The sequence below is a fragment of the Heteronotia binoei genome, chromosome 9 (genome assembly GCF_032191835.1).
Source record: "Heteronotia binoei isolate CCM8104 ecotype False Entrance Well chromosome 9, APGP_CSIRO_Hbin_v1, whole genome shotgun sequence".
In the NCBI taxonomy this organism is placed as follows: Eukaryota; Metazoa; Chordata; class Lepidosauria; order Squamata; family Gekkonidae; genus Heteronotia; species Heteronotia binoei.
The window spans coordinates 36,484,803-36,502,119 of record NC_083231.1 but is presented as its reverse complement, the minus strand read 5'-3'; the positions used below and the strand labels follow the sequence as shown (position 1 = coordinate 36,502,119).

At 38.5% G+C, this 17,317-nt stretch overlaps 1 protein-coding gene across 3 annotated transcripts in view; it reads left to right on the top strand.

Moving 5' to 3' along the window:
• The window catches only part of STOX2 (storkhead box 2), a 179,437-nt gene that overhangs the window by 155,659 nt on the left and 6,461 nt on the right, over positions 1-17,317 (top strand). For all 3 annotated transcript variants that reach the window (XM_060246459.1, XM_060246460.1, XM_060246461.1), the window contains exon 2: positions 6,321-6,473. In XM_060246459.1, the coding sequence (XP_060102442.1) occupies positions 6,321-6,473 (153 nt within the window). The remainder of the gene's footprint in view (positions 1-6,320; positions 6,474-17,317) is intronic.

The window sequence follows — 17,317 nt, the reverse complement described above, 5'->3', positions numbered from 1 at the left end:
CATCCAATGCAGCCTGGTGGGTCTCAACAATATCTTTGTCCATGTGAACCAGCAGCCCCGGACACTGCGCCTTGCCCACTACCATCTGCATATTATTTGGAACAGGTCCTGCAAATTGACTCTAAAAAGTGGCTGTCCTCTTTTTAAAAAGCTGAATCTTTAATTAGTTGCAAAATTTTTATAGAATATTCCTGTACCATCTGTAATTCCAGTGATACTCATGCCCATTGAATAATGCATACTTCTACTTCCAGGGCTTTTTTTTTTTTTTTTTTTAGAAAGAGCCCAGCAGGAACTTATTTGCATATTAGGCCATACCCCCTGACACCACCATTATTTCACACAGGGCTTTTTTGTAGAAAAAGACTAGCAGGAACTCATTGGCATATTAGACCATTATTGCCAAGCCAGTCAGAACTGCATTCCTGTGCGTTCCTGCTAAAAAAAACCCTGTCTATTTCCATGATATACAGGCTTTAAAAGGGGGCAGGGATCACTAATATAATACTGTAAATATTCTGTTGCTGCAGTGTTAATTGGCAACCACTTGGTTACTATACAGATAGGGCATAGTTTGTAGCAGAATATACTGCATATTTAACTGTTAAACACTTATTAGAAAAATGTAGGAGTTTCTCTAAAGAGAATTTTTCAGAATTCATGAGTGTATTTGCCGCATATATTAAATAGATAAAAGTTTATTTCAAACAGTTATAGCTGCCTTTACTCTGGTTTGTGGGAGATATTATTGCTTCTTAGTTGTGCTCCAGCTCTTGGCCAGGAAGCTGAAGGGCTTGCATTCTGACATGACCTGAATAGATACAACTTTGATGTTGAGGAAGTACATATAAAAAGATAGATACATTTATTTAAGGCATTTCTGATTGTGCTTTTCTCCATATTGGGCACCGGAAATAGCTTATTTTTTAAAAAAGCAGTTTAAATAAACAACTAAACAAACAAAGTGCAATGTAAATAAATGGAAAGAGGTGCACAGTATCCCAGCTGGTCTGGGATACAGAGGGGCTGCCCATCAAGAGCACAAGCGTGAGCCGTGGCTCACATGTATGGACATGCCTAATCTCTAAGTACCTGCAGTAGGAAGGAAACAAAAGCTCAGCTGGCAATCATCTTCCTACCCTTAGTGAGTAAGAACAGACTATATCTTCAAGTAGTGTAGCATCCAACAAATAGCTCTCCTCTGAAGAACTTGAACATTTCATCATGGCTGGCATCTGTTGAAAATACTGTCTTTCTGGTATTCTGTTTTTATCATCATGAAAATTTATTACTTAAAATACTGTTTTTGTTTATTACTATTCCTTTACAAGTTAATATATTAATATAGGATAATTGACAGAAGTTAGGAAATTAAAATTTCTATGGTATTTATTCAGTTTATAGCTCTCTCTCCCAGACAGCAGCTCGTAGAAGAGTAAGCCACCAAGAATATTTTTATGAAAAGCAAGAAATTAGGGGTAGGAAACTTCCAACATTATAATATATTACCATGCTGTACAGCTTTAGTACTGAATGATTCATTAACTGGAAAAAGTACTTAACCTAATAAAGAAGATACTTTAAAATGTTATGATGCCATTATGGAAAAAGAAAAAAATAACATATTTGGTATAAATTGTGGTATCAATTTTATGTCCTTAGTTTATCACCTGTCATTAACCTTTTATAATGAAGAATTAACAGCTGCAGATACAATTGGTGATATTTCCTCTATGGAATAATTTGATTATCCTGAAAGTCTTGTAAAGGAATCATAGGAGGGTTCTGCTAAAATGGGTGCCATAATCCCCCCTCAATCGTTTACTATTTTCATATGAGGCATATTTGTTCCATACGAGTAAGTATATGGAGCAAAACAATATTTGAATGATGAGTTAGCAGTGCAAAAAGTTTTCTCATTGGCTTTATTGTTGATATTTGAAATAATATGAATTCTGTGGTATGAGGAATGGGAAACGATGTAGGCCAATTTATACTAAATTATTATCTGCAGATCTGAAGGAAATCTTTTATATTCCAATCGTATCTTACTTAGTCTGAAGTGTATGGATAAGGTAGTATGGGATGTATGTTTGGGTTGTAATTCTAGTTGCGCAGACCTGTATCAGAGATTTTGTATGTCTCTCCATTAAAAAATCCTGCAGGAAATTCTTACCCTAATTAACAAAACTGTCATTGGATCTCAGAAGCTAGTATTTAGATAAGAGCCCACCTTGGAATACCAGGGTCACTGTGCAGAGGGAGGCAATAGCAAACCACCTCTGAATGTCTTTTACTTGAAACCTTCCCTCCTGTAGGGGTCATCACAATTCAGCTGTGACTTGACACCAAAAATATACATAATTAACACAATGACAGGTTATGCAATAATGGGATAGTGCCCTGACACAATGATAAAAGCATCAGCTTTGCATGCAGAAATTAAGCCCCGTGGCGCAGGGTATTAAAGCTGCAGTACTGCAGTCCTAAGCTCTGCTGATGACCTGAGTTCGATCCCCGGCAGAAGCTGGGTTTTCAGGCAGCTGGCTCGAGGTTGACTCAGCCTTCCATCCTTCTGAGGTCAGTAAAATGAGTACCCAGTTTGCTGGGGGGAAAGTGTAGATGACTGGGGAAGGCAATGGCAAACCACCCTGTAAAAAGTCTGCCATGAAAACGTGAAAGCAACGTCCCCCCAGAGTTGGAAACGACTGGTGCTTGCACAGGGGACCTTTCCTTTTCCTTTTTCCTTGCATGCAGACGTTCTCAGATTTAATTTCTGATACCTTCATTTTAAAAAGGAGCAGGTAGTAGATGATATGAAATACCTCTGCCTGAGACACTGGAGCACCCTTACCAGTCCACAATACCTACCCTGATTCTGACTCAGGGTATTCTGACTTGGTGTAGGGAAATTTCATGTGTTCACCTTCTTTGGAAAAGCAATTTTATTTTGTTAGTTGAAAGGAACTATCAATGAGGATACTGTCTACTAGAACTGAATTTATCACAGCTGCACAACTGTATATTATCTTCTGTTAGAAATAAGAGAAGAAACCCTTTCAGGAATGGTTTAAATGGATTTGGACTTGAATTAATTTTACACTAACCTTTTCTGGGCTGTGAACAAATTTATTGAACAGTATAACATGTTATGTATTGGGAAAATGTACTTTCAGAATAATGTTCATTTTTCTGTATTTATAATGATGATTTTTTTTTGTAGAAAAATTAGTTGAAATGTGTAGTGTATATATATAGGTATTTAATGGAATGCCATTGAAATACTTAGGACTAGTGATTCTCAGATGTGGCTCTATACTGACATTTGCACTTATCTGTGGTTTTCGCAAAGCCTTGATCCAATGACTGCATTTTCTTTCTCTTTCATTTCCTTTCTTGTGGGGATAATGATACATACCCAGCCATGTATCTTAAGTGTGTTCAGAGGCTCTAGAATCAAAGCTCTGCACAATATTTGTTATTTAATTAACAATTCACAGATATATAAAGCATCCAGTCCTCAAGGAATACTGAGTTTTAGAGTGTCTAGCTAGTACAGTATGAAGACAAAAAGAGACATTTTTTGCCACCTTTTAATTTGTCTGATGTTTCTTTAAATTAATGGCAATATGAGTGAAACCATTGACTGGGGGCTTGAGAACAAAATATACAGTCCAGCTGCAAAATAATTTTTTTCTGGAGTCTGCAGTTTGCCCTTAAATTTGGAACATCAACATTGCAAAGTTGAGTATGATAATTTAATTTCAAAAGAGAGTTGCTTGATGCTTGAAGCTAGCATCTGACCAAGTTAATGGGAGCCATATGGCCAGTGGTTCCCCACCCCACGCACACACTAGTAAGCTTTAGAAGAAATAAACTTCCAAACCCTTGTGAGGAAGAAAAACAATTTTTTAAAAATGTTCTTTTTCTTGAAATATTATTTTTGTGGCACTAAAGGGGTGTGTGTGTGTGTGTGTGAGTTGCTTGAACATCTAAGCGGTTGTTTGCTTAACTATAATTGCATAGTATTTGTAATTTCCTGACCTCAAACAGATATAAAACTTAGGAAGTTATTGCCTATTTAGGTGAAAGAAAGAGCAGCTATCAGTGGTTCTTTTCGAGTTTCATCATTGTGTCGATGAGGAGTCACAAAAGATCTCTGGTAGACAGATCACAGAGTTCTGTAAAGTGACTCCAGAATTAAATGGCAGCAGTGAAGCTAAATAAGGGTTTTTTTTTCCCCTGTCATAATAAACTAGTACCTTATTTACCTGAAAGATGATGACCCTGAATGATCCCCTAAAACAAGGTTAAGCACAAGGGTTTTTTTTTTTTTAAAAAATTACTGTTCCTAGCTATAACTTGCATGTGAATTTAAGATGGATCCCTCTTTTTTTTTTCTTGATTGCACATGTGGAGGAAAAAAACCCTAGTATTTCTGTCAGATAAACAGGGTAACTTGAGTTAGTAAAGTACAGAGAATTAAGAGTAGGCTTTTGGGGTGATAGGAACAATTACGTAGGTTCAACTTAATGGGTCTTCAAGAGCCCTGTGTCGCAGAGTGGTAAAGCTGCAGTACTGCAGTCGGAGCCCTCTGCTCACGACCTGAGTTCGATCCCAGTGGAAGCTGGTTCAGAAAGCCGGCTCCAGGTTGACTCAGCCTTTCATCCTTCCGAAGTCGGTAAAATGAGTACCCAGCTTGCTGGGGGGAAAGTGTAGATGACTGGGGAAGGCAATGGCAAACCTCCCTGTAAAAAGTCTGCCGTGAAGACATTGTGAAAGCAACATCACCCCAGAGTCGGAAACAACTGGTGCTTGCACACCTTTACCTTTTTAAAATGGATCTTTAAAACAAATATAAGTGTTCACAGCAGAAACATCAAAATTATTTCCAGGTATACAGAAGCATTCAAAAACTTCTACACTTGGAAAGGGGCCCTTGGCTAAGTGACAGAGCATCTGCTTGGCATGCAGAAGGTCCCATCTCTCGTTTTTTATTATTTTAATATATTGTAGGTGATGTAAAGGCCTCCACCTGAGGCTCTGGAGACCCACTCCTGGTCTGAGTAGAGTAACAGTATTGACCTTGATAGACAAATTGTCTGATTCAGTATGTGGTGGCTTCATATGTGTTCATGCTAAAAGTAAATAATATTTTTAAATGTATGATCTGCCACATTGTTAAGGGCCATGGCTGCAGTCCAGCAAACATGCCCACATACATGTTTATCCTTAATTTTCAGCTGGATTCTTTAAAAAAAAAATGCTGCAACAAATTAACCTCAAGAACCCCTCTGGAATTAACTGCAAATAAATCCACAGAAATCAATGGGCTTTCATATGTCCAGTTCAATATTGCATTGTGGATTATATGGTTATGTTCCTCTAGCAAAAAGATCGGTCCTGCTGGTTAGCTGTTGGGAGATGGTGTGCACGTCCTACCACCCTTTGGAAACCAGTAGTAAGGGAGAGTTTAGATCCCTCCCACCCCCAAAAAGGGCTTCATGTACATTGTGCTAGCTGTTGGATTTTGCCCCTAGTGTGGCATGAAGGTACAGCTGGGTATTTTGCTTGTGGCAGCCTGCTTCTGTGTGTACTTAGTTGGACTGAGGCAAGCGTGTGTCAATATTGTGTTGAAATCAAGGCAGTCCATTATATTGTACTTTAAAGTATGCCAGATCTGGCTTGAAGGTCCTCATTCCACCCACCCCCAACCAAAATTATAACTTCATAATCAGTGGGTGGTTAGTAACCTAAGCGTTTGGTAATACTGACTGCTCAAATTGGAAGAGCCTGTTAAATATTTAGGAAGTTATTGATTCTGGCAAAGAAGTGAAACAATGCAACTGATCTCTTTAAAAATTAAGACCACTTTCTCCTTCCTGCCATTTACATTTTTTATTAGTCATGTATGTATACAGCTTCTCTTTGTCACACATGTGATTTTTATTAGGGTTTTTTCCCACTGGCAACTAGTTGTTCCTGCTATGATTTATCCAGACACCCCTTCTTTGTTTCTCTTCCCCCTTTATATTCTAAACCACACATTAAAATAGGGTTTCTGAGCTATGTATGCTTCCATAATTTTTTTGAAAGGAAAATTAAAATCCAGACCATTATATTAACCTAATAGCTACACATCAAAACAAACAGACAAGGTTTGGGGTCAATAATGTGTTGATATTGTACATAAGAATTGCATTGTAAAGGTTTTATTAGAGAACTATGATGGAAGCATCACTCTGTCTGCATAGAGTCATCTTGACTGATAGATAACGTTAAGTAACACAGTTGGCTGAAAGTCCGTTATCTCTCTGCAGGTGATGTATCACCCATCAGTATGTCTCCCATCAGTCAATCACAGTTTATCCCACTTGGGGAAATCCTTTGCTTGGCCATCTCTGCAATGAACTCAGCACGAAAGCAAGTCACGCAAGAAGCACTAATGGAACACCTAACAACCTGCTTCCCAGGTAATTGTATGCTAATGTAGCCCTGCTCATGTTGACCTATATTTTTAAAGGGCATTTTCAGCAAATCTTTTAAAAAGTTTGGGAAGCTAGCTCAACATTATATGAAGGCAGGAGCAATGCAACATGATAGGAGAGTGAATTTGGGAGGGGGTGGCATGTAGTTTCTCTCTGTGTGTTTTGGGGGGACAGTTCAGAATGTGATTTTTATTCCACTATTCTACTTCAAAGGCTTATTATAAAACTTGGACATTTAAAACGTTTTGCATTCTGAAAATGTGTATCTCTTGCCGCCTACCATGAGGCAGTTTTGCATCATTCTGGAACTCCAAAATACCCATTCCATCTGGACTTTTCCTCCTTCCTTGTGCTAAGGGTTTTCCTCTAAAGTAGTTACAATGAGTGGGATTGTGAATTTTAAAATGTTGGAAACATTTTTTTTTTCAAATAACTGAAAAAATCTTGAGACTAAAAAGTAGATATGCAGTTTGAGCCTATGCATATTTACTCTGGAGTAAAATTATACTCAGTTTTTAAATGGGGTTTATTGTATGTGACTGCATAGGATTGGAAGTGCGAGGGTTTGTGGAAAGGATAGGAAAATGCCCCTTTTCCCAGTTTTTCCAGTGAAAGGGTTGCACATTTTGAGAAAACCCAGAAAATAAAATTCTGATGAAATACATGTTCAGTAACAATGTATTAGTAAATTACCATTCCTGTATGCTGTAGATATAACTGTCAGGGCTTCTCACCTGCTTCAAATTCTTTCATGTTCTGAAGCATGAGAAAGAAACTGGTCTATATTTGGACATATATACCCAATGAACAGCCAAACTAATCTGTGAGAATGTAGGGAAGATTGTTCCAGTCCTTTGAAAACTTCAGTTCTTTAAACAAGATGTAATTGAAAGTTCTGAATCAGAAATCTTTTAGGACGTGATTAAGAATTAGAAAAAGAAATTTGATCAGAGAGGGAAACTTTACAGGAGTAGTATTTTAAAGGATGTGCTATTGGTTGTTTAAATGACATAATGTGAGTTTATATGGTTAGTTTTGTTCACAGCTACCATCACACTTACTGTATGCAGTGAATGTACACCACTGAACAGTTTGGTGTTATTTTAAATTTTAACTCAATATGTAGACCTATAGACCTATTGGTAATCCATGATATTGAAATGTATTTGTATTGGGACAGAAGCAAATCCTAGTTTTTTTTTCTGAGAGAGTTGGAAGGATTTTAAAAGAGGATCATGGATGTATTCTCTCATTCTACAGCTGCCTCTGATAAACTGGTGTTATGGATATTTTTGGTATTGTTTCTTTTGTTTCTTGATAATGCCATATAGACAGAAAATTGTTTCTAAATTCACAGGCCCCTTACACCATTTATGTTAACAGTATTGTTAATAGTTTTTATTTTATTTTTATTTTCATATTAATAAACATATAAACAATATAAACAATCGTATTTGGTAGACAAAAACATAATAAATATTAATAAAAGAGAAATACCATCATTCATAAGCATCAGTATTGTCTATTAAATTTTAACTAACCACATTTTTCTATCTATGACATTGTCAAACAGCACTTATTTTGTTACATACAGATTACCTATATACAGTACTTTTGTTTGGTCTGTGTCCTAACATTTCTAATAAGAACATAAGAGAAGCCATGTTAGATCAGGCCAATGGCCCATCCAGTCCAACATTCTGTGTCACACAGCGGCCAAATATATATATATATATATATATACACACACACACACACACACACTGTGGCTAATAGCCACTGATGGACCTCTGCTCCATATTTTTATCTAACCCCTTCTTGAAGGTGGCTATGCTTGTGGACGCCACCACCTCCTGTGGCAGTGAATTCCACATGTTAATCACCCTTTGGGTGAAGAAGTACTTCCTTTTATCAGACATATATGACCATTATAAGCATTATCAACATATATTTCTCTGTTCTCTTCTTAATCATTCCGAACTTTATCATTTAATTATTATTTTAATATTTTCCATCTCTTTTTCCCCACTGTGTTTCAGCTGGCAAAGACTAAGATATGCTTGGGGTATATTCCACACAAATGTGCTTAGACAGACAGTGCAGATTTTTGTTGTCAAACTTTTTTCACCTGTAGCTTTATTTATGAGGGTTTGCTGGTGCTCTGCGAAGACTGTGAAATTAATGATCCATATTTGAGAAAAGGTGGTGGGAGAGGGCTTTTCTTTTTCTAGCACTGATGTCAGATTTTCCCTGGAAACTGAGCAGATTATAACAGGAACATTTGGGTCCATTGTCAAAATATAAACTACCAAACTACTTCATTCACTCTCAGCCTGCAAAGAGTACTTCACTCCTCACATGAGTTTTTGAGTGACATTTGAACCCTGCTGGACTCTGGTTTTTTTAATCCAAAAAGGTGACTTTCCATTTTTTACTTCTTCCAAGAATGCAACTGCTGTTGTCTAACACCCACATCAATTAAACTGGGAGCCTGCCAGAATGTAACACCATTGGCTGACAAAGCAGGGTCTTAAGATCTTGACCTGGAAAATATGCTTGCTTCAGTTCTTTTTAAAAATATATATATATATTTGTTCACATCTAGTCTGACAAAGAGTTATGATGCCTAAACATATAGCCTGTTAAACTCAAAAGCTTTGTTCTAAATTTTGTGTAAACTAATTTGGCTATTTATAACTCCCCCCCCCTTCCCAAAAAAAAGAATTAAACATTGTAGAAAGAAATTCATGTAGTTCAGTAGTAACTTTCACTGCACACTTGAAAATAAAGTATTTCGATGTAGAGTCTGGATTTTTAATTTTAGAAATTGGCCAGTGAGAGATGTTGCCCCATCTTGCAAAAGTACACCTCCATAAGAGAACAGAACAAGCTGACATATGCTGTTTGCAGCAGCCCTAAAGGCAAATTAAGGTACAGTTCTCTTAGTCACTCAAATTTGGATCAAGTCTGAGAATAATAAAATGAGTGGTAAACTTCCACTCTTTTCCTCTTCGTGAATATTTCTCTACTGGTTTCCCCTTTAACCTTCCATAATTAGATCGGAAGGGCTTGCTGACGTAGGTTGTAAAAGCTAATTTGAAAGTTCATTGAAAGCACTTATAACTTGCAGTTCTGATGAAACTCACCATTTCACCTGCTACCAATCTGAATAAATATCATATAAATCTATGGAGTATTCCTTCCTTCCTCATGAATATTTATTCATTTATATCCTGCCTTTCTTCCCACCTAAAGCTACATACATCATTCTCCTCCTTATCTCCTTCCAACAATCCTGTGAGGTAGATTAGAGTATGTGATTGGCCAGAGGTCGCTCAAGCATAGCCATGTCACATAGGGCTACATTTCCTATTTAGTGACCTGATTAATAGTTTATTCCAATAAGTGGTTTCCTCCTTACCTTTTTTAAAATTACTGACTTGTGGAGAATGTGTCTTGCACAATCTACCAGCTTGTCAATAATGTATATAAATTGACTTCTTGTCCAAATGATAATGATGATGGAGAAGAAGATGATGATGATATTGGATTTATATCCCACCCTCCACTCCGAATCTCAGAGCAGCTCACAATCGCCTTTATCTTCCTCCCCCACAACAGACACCCTGTGAGGTAGGTGGGGCTGAGAGAGCTCTCTCAGCAGCTGCCCTTTCAAGGACAATCTCTGCCATAGCTATGGCTGACCCAAGACCATTCCAGCAGGTGCAAGTGGAGGAGTGGGGATTCAAACCCAGTTCTCCCAGATAAGAGTCCGCACACTTAACCACTACACCAAACTGGCAATAGTAATATAATACCTCCTATAGTAATATAATAACCTTCTTGAAAGTTTCTCTATACATTTGCAAGTAATGAAACTTCAGAAACCTGACAGGTAAATTAAAATGTCATGAGCATGAAAAACAATCCTTCCTTATGATGGAGTTTATTAATTATAGTATTCTTAATGAAAGAAGCCACATCTAAAGGGGGAAGACAGAATATATCTTTGTGGGGCATAGAACCTCTTATGTATGTAGACTCAAGGAAAGACTTTGGATGTTTCTGCCTGGCTTATTGGAGCCATACAGAATGAACTTGGGAACAAAGGGCTGCAGGATTCAAATCCCTGCAGCCCAGGACCAATCACAAGCCCCCACCGGTTTGAATGACCCAATAACGTGTGTGCGTGGGAACCCAGAGATGTATATAAGTTTGGCCCGTGGGCCCCAACGGCAGTCTTTTGATGTGACCTTATACTATGTCACTCCTATTAAAGAGCTTGTAATCACTTACTCTGAGACTCTGCCATTCATAGAACCCACTATATTATAGAACCCATATGTGCTTGATTTCAGCATTCTGTAGAATAAACATGAGAGAGAGCTGGGCACCCTTCCTTTTTATTCAGAATCTCAATCCTAAAAGATTAGCAAAGGATGACCACCTCTTATTGTCAAATGGACAACTCACTGTTGTACAAGAAACGTGATCCACTTCGTAGCCTGATGGATCCAATAGGTTTTCAGATGGTATTAGGAGATTTTCCTTCTGATACAGTCACTGTTCCTGTTGATGCCCTGGTTGACTTTTGAAATGGGGAAATGATCTGGGCAATTGATACACCCTCTTTCAGGTCAAAGAGCCCAAGCAGCCACTTGGTTTTTCTGAGGGCTGCAGACAATGAAAAGACAGGGGAGATGGGTAGAGCAGTGGTGGAGAAAGGCTTGGGATGAATCTGACAAGGCATGGGCTAGAGCTCATTTGAAAACCTGCTCTGTGGTGCCAATGGCGGCAAAGAAGCAATATTTTTCCACCATAATTGCATCAGCATGGTAAAACACTTTATGGTGGTCATGAGCCTATTGGGTTCTGGCAGCCTGCTGTGATAATTTTGCTAAGCACTTCGTGCATAAAAATCTCACACGTGTTCAGAATGGGACTTTGTGAGCAACAGGATCAGATGGTCCAAGGATGCTGATTTATCCAGTTGTGTGAGATACCTTTTAGCTTGTGCAGTCTGAAGATGTATGTGGACAAGATTACTTGAAGTTTGAAAACTACCACATGTCTGTACTACTTTTGCCCCCTGTGGTTGCTTAAATCTGCTTTGGGGTTTGTGCAGACTGGGTCCAAGAGACAGTAAATGCCTCCCTGAGAAACAGGGTGGTTGTTCCTGAATTGAAGTGGGCAGTGTCCACTCCTAAAGAAATCTACTCTGAACCCATGAGAGTTCTATAATGTCATCCAGTCTCAAATATACCATTCATAAGCAGTGATTGAATAAATGGTGGGTGACCAACTTCACAGATTCCAGATTGAAGTGGATTATTTATATCCATTCCAGTCCGGTTTCAGGCCTGGTTATGGTTGCTCTGGTGGATGAAATGCACCAGGAGATAGACAGGAGGAGTGTGACCCTGTTCATTCTCCTAAACCTCTTGACAGCTTTTTATATCATTGATCATGGCATCCTTTGCCTATCAGACTGGGACTGGAAGGCAATGTTCTGCAGTGGTTCTGGTTGTACCTCAAGGGTAGGTTTCAGAGTGTGGTACTAAGGGAGTGCTGCTCTGCCTTTTGACCTGTGGGTTTCCCAAGGTTCCATCTTGTCCCCCATGCTTTTTAACATCTATGCAAAGCCACTGGGAGTGGACATCTGGAGAGTTGGGTTGAGCTGCACCAATATGCAAATAACACATCTCATACTACTAGCAGATCCCAGTGAAGCTGGGAGAGTGGTACCTAGAGGCAGTTTTGGAATTGATGAGGGCTGACATGTTGAAGTTGAATATTGACAGTGCTATTGGTATGGGAAGGTCTTATTTCCTATTCTGAATGAGGTGCCGTTCATCAGCTTGGGCTGATGAGCCAGCTGCAGTCCTTCCTGGGCAGAAAAGATAGTGCCTCTGTAGTACATCTCCTGGTAACATCTAGGTTAGATTACTGCAAAGAGCTTTGCATGGGGCTGCCCTTGAACATATGAACATATGAAGCTGCCTTATACTAAATCAGACCCTTGGTCCATCAAAGTCAGTATTGTCTACTCAGACTGGCAGCGGCTCTCCAGGATCTCAAGCTGAGGTTTTTCACACCTATTTGCCTGGACCCTTTTTTGGAGATGCCAGGGATTGAACCTGGGACCTTCTGCTTACCAAGCAGATGCTCTACCACTGAGCCACTGTCCCTCCCTTGAAGACTGCCTGGAAGGAACAATTGGTACAGAATGCTGCAGGCAGAGTTTTTACTTGAGCGGATCATAAGGACAATATCACCCACTCTTGTTCCTTGTACACTGGCTTCCAATTTTCTTCCTGGCTCACTTCATGGTGCTTGTATTGACCTTTAAATCCTATATGGCCTGGGACCAACATATCTTAAGGACCACCTTCTCCCATATGAACCTACCTACTAATTCCGGTCATCCTTGGAAGCCCTGCTTTGGTTGCCTCCACCATCTGCAGCTAGATTGTTGGCAACTCAAGAAAGAGCATTCTTCATCATGGTGCCAAAACTTTGGAACATCCTCCCAGGGTAATTTCATCTGTCTCCCCTTATTGGTGTCTTTTTCAGTGTGTGAAGTCTTTTTTGCTCCATCTAGCAATACCTCCAATAACAATTATTTACCTTCCTTTTAGTTTTCTTTATTTATGTGTTTTAATTGAATTTTATACTTTTAACTGTATTTTTAATTGTTTAAATGTGTAATGTTTCTTATGTTCACTATCTTGTGGACTCTGATTGGGTTGAAAGGCAGCATAAAATATTTTAAATAAATAATAAATAGGAGGAAGAAGAAACAGATTTCATGAGACGGCACCAAGCTGAGATGGCAGAATAGACAGCATCATTTCAAATTGCAAATGATGGGGTCCAGCGTTAAATGTTCTTTTGCATTAAAAAAAAAAAAATCTCATGCAGACTGAAAATTAGAATATCAGGAGGAAAGGTTATGTGTCCTGTACTTGCTTGCTTTGTGGATTTCTATTTGCATGGCATCTTAACATAGAGGAGCATCCAAAAATGAGATCTCCCACTTGTGTCCTGAAGTAATACTATCCATTCTACCACCTAATTCTTGTGCGTGACCAAGGCCTTAGAAGGGGCATAGGAAGGACTGCATTCTTGCATTTCATTCATGTTTTGGATGTGGCAGTCACATAAAACATTTTCATAGCTCTATTATGTTTACCATTTTGTTATCATTTTGCAGTAGCAGAAGTTAAATTGCAGCAGTGACCATTACTTGATACCCTGTTCAGCTGTTATGAACACAACCAATATTAGCCCAGTACTGCTATTTCCCCATCATAATCCATGATGTTGCTAATAATCATTCTGTGTGCATGTTTTGCTTTGTTTTGCTAATTGATACAACCAGCACAGTTTAAACTCTCAAAAACGGTTACTTATCCAAAGCTGCTGGTCTTGAGTCTGATTATGCTGCTTAATTTTCATAGAATGCCTTAGGATTTAATAACTTGAAAGTTGTATCTTTAAAAGTATAAGCCTATCTCCTCAGTTTGAGATTTTGTATCTACTTGTCTAGTTTATGGAGTAACTGAGCAGGTACAAATCTAGGCTATGCCTATATCTGAAATGAGTGCTAATTATTTATCATAGTAAGCTCTCTACTTTTTAAACTAGTATGTCAAGGACCAATGATAATGGTTTTTTCCCTTAGTTAAGTCATAATGACAGTTCAGAAGAAAATCATTTGCGGGGGGGACGGTGGCTCAGTGGTAGAGCATCTGTTTGGTAAGCAGACGGTCCCAGGTTCTTTCAGGAAAACAGAAAATAAATTTAGGCATATTGAGAGCAACAAGTGGAGAAAAAACAGCACCATCTCATTCTCTTACCTGGCAGGTGACACAGGAGGATATACACATTAAAGCCATTCAGTCTAAGATGAACCCTTGTTAGAAACTCCAAGGAGTTCCTTGATACAAAGGAAATAATTCTTTAAATAGAGTTTAAGCGATATTCTCGGATGCTAAGCCAGGAAAAGTTATAAGAATTTTAGGAATTGCATTACATAGTAGACCAGTATCACAACAGAGATGTGTGGTGGGGAAGTTTAGATTATTAAAAAAAGAACTGTGTAGATGAGGTATCAGTTTTGTATATTTAGGCATAAAAAACAGTAACTGGCGGAATCATCGGAATAGTTGGCTATTTTTAGTCAAGATAGCTGAAGTATCTATACTGAAAACAGAGATGCAACAATGGTGCCATTGTCTTTGGAAAATAAAAATGCTATTCTAACAGATGCCCTGTTTCATTGTGGCAAAAGGAGGATTCGTATACATTTTCTTTCTAAATTGCATCCAATTTACATGTGGCAACTTGAAACGCATCTTACATTTAACTGAGTTCACCTTAGGTCAGTCTTCTTTTGTGAGTGGCAAACAAGACATAATCTTCTGTCTGGAAGCTCAGCGGAGGGCACAGTATGCTCTCTTGAGATGCAGAAAATGTACATGTCTGGTGATTCAGTGTCCAGAAAGATTTTGCTTTTGAATTATTAAAGCACTACATAATCTTAAATAACACCACTGCTGTCAAGCAATATTTTAAATTCTAGCTTCTCTAAGTTCTTTTTGTTGTTATTCTTGGAAGAATTTACTGGTGAAACGGAGAAGTGAGAGTGGCTTTTGAAGATGAAGCAGGCACATTTACTTATAGGAAGATAAGGGAAAATAACCAATAAGTTCTAATGGCACTATGAATTCTATATAATCTTTTAAATGTGATGAATTCTTAATTCTCTCTCCTTTTGTAAGTGTAAAACAGGAATACTAGAATATGATGGATTATGGGTTATATTTGATACATCATTTTGCTATCTTTCTAGATGTGTTTTCAGAAATAAAATATAATTCCAAAAAGTGATTTGAAAGGCCCTGTTTATGGTATATGGTAGCAGTACAACTTGAAATAGAATAGCTGATGAAGAAAACTTCATCCATATTTCCTGACTGACCATTTCATGTCATGGGATGTACTGAATTGTATAGGGTTGCTTTGAAAAGTTCTTCTGTGGTTTGATAGTATGAAAGAAATCAGTTGTAGCATCTCATATCTCAGCTGCATAGTTTCTCTGGTGGTTGTTTTATTTATGTTATTTGCTTCATTTATGGACTGCCTTTTTCACTGAAACTCAAGGCAGATCATAATTTTTTTTAAAAAAAAAACCCATTCAGTCAGACTGCATAAGACATCCAATAGTGTGTAAGTTGTAGATTTGCCAGTCTCCAGTTGGGGGCAGGGGATCCCCTGGTTTGGAGGACCTCTCCCTACTTCAAGGTTATCAGAAAGTGGAGGGGAGGAATGAATGTCCACTGAGTACTCCATTATACCCTATGGAAACCCTATGGAGAATCAATCTTTGGGTATCTGGGGCTCAGGGGGGAGGCTGTTTTCTGAGGTAGAGACATGAAATTTTTATCATAGCATCTGGTGCACCTCCTCACTCCCCCCTCCCAGGTATCAAAAACATTGGACTGGGGGTCCAGTCCTGTGAGCCCTAAAAGAAGGTGCCCCCATTCTCCATTGTTTTTAACGAAGGGAGAGCATTTAAAAGAATTACAATCCCTTTAAATGTGATCGCCAGATCAATCATGCTTGTTATAACCTTGTTTCTGGCTCTACCCCTAAAGTTTCCTGGCTCCAGCTCCAAAGTCCCCAGATATTTCCCAAGTTGACATGACAACTCTAGTAAGTTGTGACATATCTTAATACAGAAAGTGGATCGCAAAGGTGATAATAAACTCTGCAACAGACTACAATTTATTCCCTAATAACAGCAACTTCCTGAGCTGTTCTAGTTGTGCTACAGACCTAATCCCTTGAACATTTCTGTTTTTCTCATTCTGTGAAATGTTAGAAGTCTAGGGGCTTTCCTGATTTTCTAGGGCATGCTGTTGCATATGGTGGGAACCCCCACAGATAAGGCAGAGCTTCAAAAGTCTTTGCTTAAATGAGTGAAACTGTCACAGCAGAGCAGAACAGGAGAGATAGTTCGACAGATATGTGGGTTCAAGGACTTTGTCGTTGATGATCAGAAATCAGGGTTGCCTAACTCCAAGTGGAGCCTGGAAATCTCCTGGCATTACATCTGAACTCCAGATGACAGAGATCAGCTCCGCTGGAGAAAATGATTGCTTTGGAGGGTGGACTTTGTGGCTTTATAACCTGCCCTCCCACCAGCTTCTTCTCCAACTGTCCAGGAATTTCCCAATCCAGAGCTGGCAGTCTTCTCTTGAATGGAACTTGGTAACCAACAGAGCAACTGCAGGCTGTATGTGACATGCATATTTTCTGTAATGCCTAACAGTAACTGGACTGCGGTGTTCTCTGCCACCTAATTCTGCTGCTTGTATAGACCGCCAGGCCTAACTTCGGTGTTACAATGAAATAACCCTTTCCATTGGAATGTGATGTCTTTGCTATCCTGAGCTTTCCATAAAAGATACTGTTTTAGAGATAATGATGCTTTTAAGGGAAATGTTAACCTAATTTTTGAAGGGGTTTTTTTCATAGAATATGAGAACTGCCCTTTTCTACTATACCTTTATGTTTGGGGGTGGGATTCAGATGATTAGGATATAAATACTTTTCCAGAAATGAAAAGGGAATGAGAACCCTTAAATGTTTTTGGGTATTTGGAAACTATGATTTTGACCTTTAAAGTTCACCAAAAAAATCTTTTTTACAAAATGAGTTTTCACACTACTTTGCTAATGCTTTCTCTTTTCTAGTCAATAAACCTGAAGTGCAAGAAGTAAGTGAAAAACAAATAGGCAAAACTAGATGTAATGTTGGGAGAT